Source organism: Rhinopithecus roxellana, chromosome 5, assembly GCF_007565055.1.
Source record: "Rhinopithecus roxellana isolate Shanxi Qingling chromosome 5, ASM756505v1, whole genome shotgun sequence".
NCBI lineage: Eukaryota > Metazoa > Chordata > Mammalia > Primates > Cercopithecidae > Rhinopithecus > Rhinopithecus roxellana.
Window position 1 is genome coordinate 6,688,143 of NC_044553.1, and position 12,311 is coordinate 6,700,453.

At 39.5% G+C, this 12,311-nt stretch overlaps 1 protein-coding gene across 3 annotated transcripts in view; it reads right to left on the reverse strand.

Moving 5' to 3' along the window:
* Positions 1 to 12,311, reverse strand: part of L2HGDH (L-2-hydroxyglutarate dehydrogenase) — a 74,863-nt gene that overhangs the window by 55,137 nt on the left and 7,415 nt on the right. For all 3 annotated transcript variants that reach the window (XM_030931128.1, XM_010389481.2, XM_030931129.1), the window contains exons 2-4: positions 10,623 to 10,738; positions 9,726 to 9,877; positions 1,761 to 1,892 (exon numbers count right to left, since the gene is read on the reverse strand). In XM_030931128.1, the coding sequence (XP_030786988.1) occupies positions 1,761 to 1,892; positions 9,726 to 9,877; positions 10,623 to 10,738 (400 nt within the window). The remainder of the gene's footprint in view (positions 1 to 1,760; positions 1,893 to 9,725; positions 9,878 to 10,622; positions 10,739 to 12,311) is intronic.

The following is a 12,311-nucleotide window of genomic DNA, read 5'->3' on the forward strand; positions in this document are numbered from 1 at the left end:
ACAAAAAATTTAATTAAAAAAAATTTTTTTTAAAAACAATTAGCTGGATGTGGTAGCACACACCTGTTGTCCCAGTTACTTGGAAGGCTGAAGTGGGAGGATTATTTGAGCTCAGGAGTTCAAAGTTACAGTGAGCTATAATAATGCTGTGCCACTGCATTCCAGTCTGGGCAACAGAGCAAAACCCTGTCTAAAAAAAAAAAAAAAGCTCAGATACAAAAGAACACATATTATATCATTCTACTTACCTAAAATTCAATCACCTATGATGTAAGAAGTCAGGACAGTGGTTACTCTTAGGGGAAATGTCCTAGTGGAAGGACATGAGGGGAGTACTGGGAGGTTGGTAACATTTGTTTGTTGTCCTGGGTGCTGGTCACACTTCGTGAAAATTCACTAAGCTATCCATTTATAATTTCCATTGTACGTTATGGTTCCAAGAAATTAGGGTAGACAGAAAAGGAGGGTGGAAAGCTAAGATGAAATGAAGAGGGAAGTTAGTATACAAAAATAAAAATGTATGTTTAAGGCCCTAGATATCTGGCGGGAGTAGGGCACAAATGTGTCTCTGAGCTTCCTTGCAGCCAAAGTACACAGGGCAATGCAATCAGTTAAATCACTCAATGTCCATAAGATAGAAACAAGCCAACTGTGGTCAGGAAGAATAAAATTATTCTCAGAACTAAGATCTGAGAGAAATGTCTCCTGCAGGTTCTCAGAGCAAGATGTTGTGTAACAGAGTGAATAACTTATGTCCTCAATCACATCCTCACAATGGAGGTCACAGTGATTGACACAATGACCTTCTCCACAAGTTGATGCCATAAAACCAAAGCACAATTCAAAGACAGTAACTGGGGTCAAGGAGTAGAATGGGGAAGACAAAACACTGCAGTGCAGGCATGCCACTCTGAGAGATGTAGATGAACAAATAAACTGGTCTAATAGTCTACACATTTTCCAGCCTATTTCCCATAGTGTTTCTCTAAACTAAGTTAAAAAGCATTGCCTGATAGCGAGTTCAAGGTCACATTCTCTGAGACACGTTCCAGGAGTCCAGCTATTGGAACAGTTAAATTTCTACCCACAGGAGAAAATTAGCCATTCATTGGAACAGTCAGTGAAACTGCGAAGTTGGACTAATAGTCTCTGAAAGGCTATCAGTGAAAGTTAACATGCAGAATAACTATTATATTACTATTCCTGTCTCTTTCATGAATAAAGATCTGTTTTTTTCCCTATGGCAAGTTTAAGGAAGATAGTCTACAAGCTACTCTTCAAACTCATGCCAGCCTTATCCGCCTGTGATATAGATCAGACACTACAGCTGCCCTCCTCCAAAAATGTTCAATGGCTCCCCATGCCTATTAGATAAACTTCAATGTTATTAGCATGAATGCCAAGCCCTTTATGTGGGCCTAACCCTGCCTTTTCAGTCTCATCTCTTATCTTTCCCTATATACCCAATGCTCCCAATCACACCTCACTGCTCAGTGTTTTCCAAATATGCCATGTGGTCTCAGGCCTCCTCCTGTCTTTGTTCATGTTGGTCAGACCTGGTATTTTCTCACAAAGAAAGAAATCAGGTGTCCAGAGTTTGTGGCAATGCCCTCTTGTGTCTGTCATTTCACTACTTCTGTGACAGGATTATCTGACTGATTTTACATTATTCCTGCCTCCTATAAACTCACCCTCAGCCTCCATGTCACAGGACTAAGCCCTAAATAAAAACATCCCTTTGAAGCTGGTTAATCACTTACCCTACAATATGGCTCCTTCTTTTTTATATCCTCCTGCTGGATCAGCCTCAGGCCCTGGACACCATTCTGGAGGCCTCTCTCATACAAGGCTTGAAGTCTGGGAATTTCTTCTTGTTCAACAGCTACTATAAGCTTCAAAAAAAAAAAGGTAAGGAGCATTGATAGAGGTCAATGTATCATCAGTGATGAAAGATAAAGTCAATGGAAAATCATCAACTATTGTATGACCCAAACGAGGTTAATTGTTTTAAATTATTTTTTCTTCACATATCTAATTCTTTCTTTCTTCATGAGTATTTTCTTCCTCCACCAAGAAAAGTTGTCTTAAGAAAATGGCATAAAAACAAATTTTCCCTAAAAGTGAAATGTAGCCTCAATTTCCACTTCTGTTACCACAGTCTCTATGTGCATCTTGGCCATAAGCAACTCATCACTACCACATTCTCAATCCCAGAAGGGAGAGAAGCATAAGTCGCTTGGACTTTACTTCCCCACCCCCACAAAACAGAATGGCCTCCTTATTTCTTCAGGAAAATGTAAAATATCAGCACATCAGAAAGACAACTGGTATTGAATGTAATGGAATATAACTGACAAGACAATCCCTTTTATTTTTGGAATACATTATAAAGTATTTACTAATACATTCTGTTGCAAGGGGAAAAACAGTAAATTCATCAACTTATTTTCTATTTATTTATGGGAAAAATATCTGTTTGAGGTACAGTTTCTTTTTTACTTAAGGAAAGGGGCAAAGGAAAACACAGGTGCATATTTGAAGGTTTATTAGAATTCACAAGTCATTATTTCATACCAAAGAGGGAACAGAATTTCATGAGATGACACTTTTAATCAAGGTGTAAAGGCTTAAATCAATAAATAATTAACCTTAAAAACAGAAGTGGAATCAAAGGACTCTATCAAGTAATTGAAAAGATAACCCACACAATGAGAAAAAATATTTGCAAATCACGTAGTGGATAAAGATCTCGTATTTAGAATATGTAAAGAATTTTTACAACTCAATAAGAAAAACTGAAACTAGACTTTTATATCTTGTCTTTTTCACTTATGTCAGGCCCATTTTACTGAATTATTTTTTAAAATGTGGCCACGCACAGGGGCTCATGTCTATAATCCAAGCTACTTCAAAGGCTGAGACAAGAAGACCACTTGAGCCCAGGAGTTCAAGGCTGCAGTGAGCTGTGATTGTGCCACTACACTCCACCCTGGGCAACAGGGCAAGACTCTGTCTCTTAAAAAAATTTGTTTCTATTTTTTAAATTTCTATTTATTTATTTATTTACTTATTTATTTATTTGAGAGAGGGTCTCACTCCCATTGCCCAGGCTGTAGTGAAGTGGCCCATTCATGACTCCCTGTAGCCTCGACTTCCCAAGCTCAAGTGATTCTCCCACCTCAGCCTCCCTAGAAGCTGGGACTACAGGCATGTGTCACCACACTCAGCTAATTTTTTGTATTTTTAGTAGAGACAGCGTTTTACCACATTGCTCAGACTGGTCTCGAACTCCTGGGCTCAAGTAATCTGCCAACCTCGGCCTCTCAAAGTGCTAGGATTACAGGCATAAGCCACTGAGTCCAGCCCTACAATTTTTTTTTTCTCAAAGCATCTTTTTTTTAGTTTCACTCTGGTCACCCAGGCTAGAGTGCAATGGCAGGATCTCGGCTCACTGCAACCTCTGTGTCCCAGGTTCAAATGATTCTCCTGCCTCAGCCTCCCAAGTAGCTGGGATTACAGGTGCCCGCCACCATGCCCAGCTAATTTTTGTATTTTCAGTAGAAATGGGGTTTCACCATGTTGGCCAGGCTGGTCTCGAACTCCTGACCTCAGGTGGTCCACTCACTTCAGCCTCCCAAAGTGCTGGGATTACAGGCGTGAGCTACCACACCCAGCATCTTTAATGGTGACAATTAGTTTTTATTCTTAAAAATTATAAGGGCCAGGCAAGGTGGCTCACGCCTGTAATCCTAGCACTCTGGGAAGCTGAGGCTGGTGGATCGCTTGAGCTCAGGAGTTCAAGAACAGCCTGGGCAACACAGCAAAACCTGTCACACACAAAAAAAAATACAAAAAAATTAGGTGAGTGTGGTGGTGTGCACCTGTAGTCCCAGCTACTAGCAGGCTGAGGTGGGAGGATCACTTGAGCTCAGGAGGTCAAGGCTACAGAAGAGCCAAGATTGTGCCACTGCACTCCATCCTGGGTGACAAAGTGGGATCCTGTCTCCAAAAAAAAAAAAAAACTTACATGAAGAAGGGACATGACTACCAACATTGCAGAAATAAAAGGACTTATAAAAGAACACTATGAACAATTGTATGGCAACAAATTAGAAAATCTAGATGGAATGAACAAATTATTAGAAAAACACAAAGTTCTGAAACTGATTCGACAAGAAAAACTTAATAAACCTATAACACATGAAGTGACTGAAAACTTCCCACATTAAAAAAAAAAAAGCCCAGGCTGACAGGCTTTATTCACGAATGCTACCAGATGTTAAAAAAAAAAATACTAATTCTCCATAAACTCTTCCAAAAAACAGAAGAATAAGAATCACTTCCCAACTAATTCTGTGAGGCCAATATTAGTTTGATACTACAATCAGTGCTCTGGTTTCTCTTCAGAAAGAAAAAATATTTTGCCTTTTACCAAAACCAAATATCGTAAGAAATTGCAAACCAATATCCCTTAAAAATACTGATGCAAAACCCTGAACAAAATACTAATAAACTGAATGCAGCAACATATAGAGAGGATTTTACATCATGACCAAGAGGGATTTATCACAGGAATGTAAAACCAATTTAACATCCAAAAATGTATTAATACACTACATTAACAGGATAAAGGATAAAAACCACATGATCACCTCAATAGAAGCAGAAAAGGCATTTGAGAAAATTCAACACCTTTTCATGATAGAAAACACTCAACAAACTAGGAACAGAAAGGAACTTCCTTAATCTGATAAAGGGAATCCACAGCTAACATCAAACTTAAGGGTAAAAGATTGAATGCTTCCTCCATTAGATCAAGAACAATTCAAGAAGGTTCACTTTTACTACTTCTGTTCAACACAGTATTGGAGCTTCCACCCGTGGAAATCAGGTAAGCAGAATAAGTAGGTAAAAGACATCTAAATTGGAAAAGAAACTTATTTGCAGTGACATAATCCTGCATATAGTAAAGCCTAAGGAATTCATAGACAGACAGACACACACACACACAAATTAGAACAATATGAGTTCAGAAAGGTCACTGGATTAAAAAAAATCAACATACAGAAATCAATCATATTCCATGCATTAGCAATGAATTATAAAAAATGAAATTAGGAGAACAATTCTCACAAAAGCATCACAAAGAATAAACTACTGAGCACTACAGACCAAATGGATCTAATAGATATTTACAGAGAGTTTCATCCAAAAGCCACAGAACATATATTCTTCTCTCCAGCACGTGGCTCATTCTCAAGGATAGACCAATATGTTGGGCCACAAAACAGGTCTTTAAAAATTTTTTTAATGAAATTATATCAAGTATATTCTCTGACCACAATGGAATAAAACTAGAAATCAATAACAAGAGGAATTTTGGAAACTATACAAACACATGTAAATTAAACAATATGCTGCTGGCCAGGCACGGTGGTTCACACCTGTAATCCCAATACTTTAGGTGGCCAAGGTGAGAAATCACTTGAACACCTGAGCCCAGGAGTTTGAGACCAACTTGAGCAATGGAGAGAGATCCTAACTTAAAAACAACAACAACAACAACAACAACAAAATGATTGGGCATGGTAGCTCACGCCTGTAATCCCAGCACTTTGGGAGGCTGAGGCAGGTAGATCACTTGAGGTCAGCAGTTTGAGACCAGCCTAGTTAACAAGGTGAAACCACATCTCTACTAAAAATACAAAAATTAGCCAGCCGTGGTGGTGTGCACCTGTAGTCCCAGCTACTTGGGAGGCTGAGGCTGGAGAATTGCTTGAATCCAGGAGGTGGAGGTTGCAGTGAGCTGAGATGGCATCATTGCACTCTAGGCTGGGTGGCAGCAAGACTCAGTCTCAAAAAAAAAAAAAAAAAAATTAGCCAGGCATAGTGGTGCACCTGTGATCCCCATTACTCCAGAGGTTGAGGTGGGAGGACTTTTTTTTTTTTTTTTTTTGAGACAGAGTTTCACTCTTATTGCCCAGGCTGGAGTGCAATGACACGATCTCAGCTCACTGTAACCTCTGCCTCCCAGGTTCCAGCAATTAATTATCCTGCCTCAGCCTTCCAAGTAGCTGGGATTACAGGAATGTGCCACCACACCCAGCTAATTTTGTATTTTTAGTAGAGACGGGGTTTCTCCATGTTGGTCAGGCTGGTCTCAAACTCCCAACCTCAGGTGATCCTCCCTGCCTCAGCCTCCCAAAGTGCTGGGATTATGGGCATGAGCCACCACACCCGGCTGGTGGGATGACTGTTTGAGCCTGGGAGGTCAAGGCTCCAGTGATCTGTGATAGTGCCACTATATTCCAGCCTGGGTGACAGAGCGAGACTCTATCTCAAAAAATAAACAAACAAGCAAACAAAACCAATATGCTCCTAAATGACCGGTGAGTCAATGAAGAAATTAAGACGGAAATTTAAAAATCTGTTGAAACAAATGAAAATAGAAACACAACATACCAAAACCTTTGGGAAACAGCAAAAGCCGTACTAACAGGAAAGTTCATAGCTATAAGCACCTACATCAAAAAAGTAGAACTTCATATAATCTAACAATGCATCTTAAAAAACTAGAAAAGCAAGAGCATACCAAATTCAAAATTAGTAGAAGAAAAGAAATAATGAAGATCAGAGCAGAACTAAATGAAATCGAAACAAAGAAAACAATACAAAAGATTAATGAAAGGTTGGTTTTTTGAAAAGATAAACAGAATTGACAAACCTTTAGTCAGACTAAGAAAAAGAGAAGACTCAGATAAATAAAATCAGAGATGAAAAAGGAGACATTACAATCAATACCACAGTAATTCAAAAAATTGTTAAAGGCTACTATGACCAACTATATATGCCAATAAATTAGAAAACTTACAAGAAATGAATAAATTCCTGGACACATACCACCTACCAAGATTGAACCATGAAGAAATCCAAAACCTGAACAAACCAATAACAAGCAATAGGATCGAAGCCATAATAAAAAGTCTCCCAGTAAAGAAAAGCCCAGAACCTGATGGCTTCACTGCTAAATTTTACCAAACATTTAAAGAAAAACTAATACCAAACCCTACTCAAACTATTCCATAAAATAGAGGGGGAAATATTTCCAAACACATTCCATGAGGCTGGTATTACCAATACCAAAACCAGACAAAGACACATCAAAAAAATGAAAACTATAGGCCAATATCCCTAATGAACACTATACAAAAATCCTTAACAAAATATTAGCAAGCTAAATTCAACAACACATTTAAAAGATCATTCATCATGACCAAGTGGGATTTAACCCAGGGATGCAAAGGATGGTTCAACATATGTAAATGAATCAATGTGACACATCGTATCAACAAGATGAAGGACAAAAACCACATGATCAGGCCAGGCGTGGTTGCTCACACCTGTAATCCCAACACTGTGGGAGGCCGGGTTAGGCGGATAAACAACAAAATACCAGTCATCCTTAAAAAAGGAGAAAATCTTTAAGATAATGAGAAATACGTAAGATAATATCCTCCATGTTCATCTTTATTGTCACAAATGGTCCATGCCACAAATGACAACAGAGATGAACCTGGAGGACATTATCTTAGGTGAAATAAACGAAGCACAGAAAGATAAATGCTGCATGATCTCATTTATATGTAGAATCTCAAAAAGTTGAACTCACAGAGGTAGAGTGGAATGGTGGTTACCAGGGGCTGGGGGCGGCAGGGAGGCAGGGGTGGTATGGAAAGACACTTGCTAAAGGACACAAAATTTCAGTTAAGTAAGAGGAATAAGTTCAGGATATCTGTTACACAAAATGTTGACTATACTTCTGAAGACTGCTCAGAGAGTAGATTTAAGACTTTGCATCATAAAAAAAAAATAAGTATGGAAGGTAATGCATATGTTGGTGAGCTTGATTTAGCCATTCCACAATGTACACATACTTATTGAGACAGAGTCTCACTCTGTTGCCCAGGCTGGAATTCTGTGGTGCGATCTCGGCTCACTGCAACCTCTGTCTCCCAGGGTCAAGCAATTCTCGTGCTTCAGCCTCCCGAGTAGCTGGCATCGTAGGTGTGTGCTACCACAGCTGGCTAATTTTTATATTTTTAGTACAGATGGGGTTTCACCATGTTAGCCAGGCTGGTCGCAAACTCCTGACCTCACGTGATCCACCTGCCTCAGCCTCCCAAAGTGCTGGGATTGCAGGCAGGCGTGAGCCACTGTGCCCGGCCCACAATGTATACATACTTCAAAACAACATGTTGTACATGATAAATATATACAGTTTTTGTCAATTAAAAAATAATTTTAGGCCAGGCACAGTGGCTCACATCTGTAATCCCAGCACGTTAGGAGGCCAAGGCAGGAGGAGTGCTTGAAGCCAGGAGTTTGAGACCAGCCTGGGGAACAAAGAAAGATCCTGTCTCAACTTTTAAATAAGAAATAAAGTTATAAAGTAATAATTTTAATTTTTTTTTTTTAAGACAAGGCCTCGCTCTGTCGCCCAGGCTGAAGTACAGTGGCACGATCACGGATCGTTGCAGCCTCGATCTCCCAGGTTCAAGCAGTCCTCCCACCTCAGCCTCCCAAGTAGCTGGGACTACAGGTGTGCACCATCGCACCTGGCTAACTTTTTAAATTTTTTGTAGAGATGGGGTCTCACTATGTTGCCTGAGCTGGTCTCAAACCCTTGGGCTCAAGTGAGCCTCCAGCCTTGGCCTTCCAAAGTGCCAGGATTACAGGCATTAGCCACAGTATCTGGCTAATATTTAGCAAATAGAACTGTTTTCTAAAAAGGAAGAAATAAAAGACACTCAACATCATTATCACTAGGGAACTGCAAATCAAAACTTCCACTAGGATGGCTAAAATAAAAAAGACAAATCAAAATAGATGTTGGCAAGAACATGGAAAATTGGAATCCTTATTAATTACTGGTGGGAATGTAAAATAGTACAGAGCTTTGGAAAACCATTTGGCAGTTCCTCAAAATGTTAAACATGGAGTTACCCTGACAACCAGCAATTCCACCCCCAGGTATATACCCAACATAAATGAAAACATATGTTCACACAAAAACTTGTACATGAATGTTCATAGCAGCAGTATCCATAGTAGCCAAAAGGTGGAAACAATCCACATGTCTATCAACTGATGAACAAATAAACAAAATGTGGTATATCCATACAATGGAATATTGTTCAGCCACAAAAGGAATGAAGTACTGATTCATGCTATAACATGGATGAACTTTGACAACATTATGCTAAGTGAAAGAAGTCAGCACAAAAGACCACATAGTACATGAAAGTATTTATATGAAAAGTGTAGAATAGGCAAATCCACAAAGACAGAAAGTGGTTGCTAGGGCATCAGGGGAGGTGGAAATGGGGAGTGACTGTTAATGGATATGGGGTTTCTTTTTGGGGTGATGAAAAAGCCTAAAATTAAATAGTGGTGATGATTGCTCAGCTCTGTGAGTATACTAAAAACTGATCTGTGCACTTTAAAAGGGCGAAATGTACGGTACATAAATTATATGTCAATAAAACTTTTATTTAGAAAATTACATAAAGTCACATCATCTTTTTTTAGTTATTCCCTAAGATTAGATTTCAAAAATTACATAGATACAAAGAAACAAAATACCACATTTAAAAAAAATGTAATATTAAACATCACTAAGAAAATGCTAGTTGGAAATTAGTCAAGGCTCTGGTAAAATGCCATACCTTGCCACACTGCTTGTAGGAAATTCCCTTTTGCTGACAGTATTCATAGAGAAGGGCTGCACCTTGTACACATAATTTGGCTTTCAGAGACTCAGGTTTATAATAAATTCCACTATGTATGACACCACTGTTATGTCCAGTCTGGTGAACAGCTACAGAACAAGACAAACAGGGTATAAGAGTAAGTACATGATTCATACAAAACATAAGAGGTAAGAGAACGAACTCATAGTTGAAGCTGTTAGAGACCACATCATGCAAAATTCTGCCTGAATTTGTTCAGATCACTGGTAGCTTCTTCTCACAGCCATCCCTGGTATCCATGTCGCATCCCTCCAGTCCGTCTCTTGATTTCAACTACACCTTTGGTGCACAAACTTACCTCTCATTACCAGCACACCACACTTCAGGGGCCCATTATGTCTCTTTGCACTCTGCCTTGGGGCCTCTGCTAACTTTTTTAGAGAAGGGCACAGGGTGCTCAACATCACCAGCAGCAATCCTCAACCAATAGGGACAGGAGCTGATGGATACGTGAGCACAATCCTGGGAGACATTATACTGCTCCTCAGAGGTTCCGGTAGAATCAAGCTCACCACAGCAATCTTGATGTGTTCTCATGTCTTTTCCTCCTTCCCTGTCTTACTTTTCTCACCCCCTCACTCCTGTTTCCTCAGATAATATCTCAAATAAATAACCTATAAACATGTCCTCTTTGTCCCACACTGTGCTTTAACCTCTCAAATAAACAACCTATAGCCATGTCCTTGTCCTACACTCTGCTTTTAGAACACAAACTAAGATACTAACACTGACATTCAGCATGAAAGATTCAGAATAGACAAAATGAGCAGATGCCCAAGTAAGCCCAAAGAACAACTTTGATTATATACATACCTAAATCTTTCTCCTTTTCCAGAACACCAATAGAAAGTGATGGATGTCGCAGGATGAGTGCTCTGGCAGAGGCAAGCCCCACAATTCCGCCACCAACAATGACTATATCAAACGAGCTTCAAAAGAAAGTCATCTTTAAAGTAATGTATATTTACAGTAGACCTTGCCAAACTTCACATGCATAATTTTCATCATCAATGGACAATTAAACTATTAATTTGTAATCATTAAAATGTACTGGGCAGCCAGGCGTGGTGGCTCATGCCTGTAATTCCAGCATTTTGGGAGGCCAAGGCTGGTGGATCACGAGGTCAAGAGATCGAGACCATTCTGGCCAACATGGTGAAACCCCAACATTACTAAAAATACAAAAATTAGCTGGGTGTGGTGGCGCACGCCTGTAGTCCCAGTTACTTGGGAGGCTGAGGCAGGAGAATCACTTGAACCTGGGAAGCGGAGGCTGCAGTGAGCTGAGATCGCACCACTGCACTCCAGCCTGGTGACAGAGCAAGTCACCATCTCAAAAAAAAAAAAAGAAAAAAAAAAAGTATTGGGCCCTGTGCTATTTGGTTTCACATGTATTTAAAAAATAAAATAAAATAAAATAAAATAAAACCCTTAAAAGTTATACGAATCAAAGCTGGGTGTGACGGCTCATGCCTGTAATCCCAGCACTTTGGGAGGCCAAGGCAGGTGGATCACTTGAGGTTAGGAGTTCAAGACCAGCTTGGCCAACATGGTAGAACCCCATCTTTACTAAAAATACAAAAATTAGCTGGGTGTGGTGGCAGGCACCTGCAATCCCAACTACTTGGGAGGCTAAGGCTGGGGAATTGCTTGAACCTGGGAGGCAGAGGTTGCAGTGAACCGAGATCATGCCACTGCACTCCAGCCTGAGAGACAGAGCCAGACCCTGTCTCAAAAAAAAAAAAAAAAAAAAAAAAAAAAAAAAGTTATACGCATTAAAAAAAACCCTCAAAAGTTATACACATCGCTGGTCAGCAGGGTAATCAACTACGGCTTACTGGCAGGCAGGATAGCTGGTTGCCCAATCTGCTCTATATTTCCATAGCACAGCAGCCGGGCTGGTTACATAAGTGACTACAGTCATGCATTGCTTAACCATAGAGATAGGTTCTAAGAAATGCATTGCTAGGTGATTTCATTGTGCAACATCACAGAATGTACTTACACAAACCTAGATGATATAGCTTACTGTACACCTAGGCTATATGGTATAGCCTATTGCTCCTAGACTGCAAGCCTGTACAGCAGGTTACTATATTGAATATTGAAGGCAACTGTAACACAATGGTAAGTATCTGTGCATCTAAAAATGTGTAAATATAAAAAAGGTACAGAAAAAAACTGGTATTATAATCTTTGGTATCACCACGGTACATGCAGTCTGCGGTTGACCAAAACGTTGTTATGCAGTGCATGAGTATATTTTGTGTTAAGCATAGTCATGATTCTACTACTTATCCTTTTAAAATTCCAATGTAGTATTCTTGACAATGCATTAACACATTAAAGCTTTAACACTTTAGTGTGCAAGAATTTTTACATGTTTTTCTTTGAGAAGGAAACAACTCTGAGAAAATAAACCTTGGGGCAATAATTGGTCCAGAAATGAGCTTAGGAACCACAATCTTTGCCATGGCAAACCCTGATTATACAACCATTTAC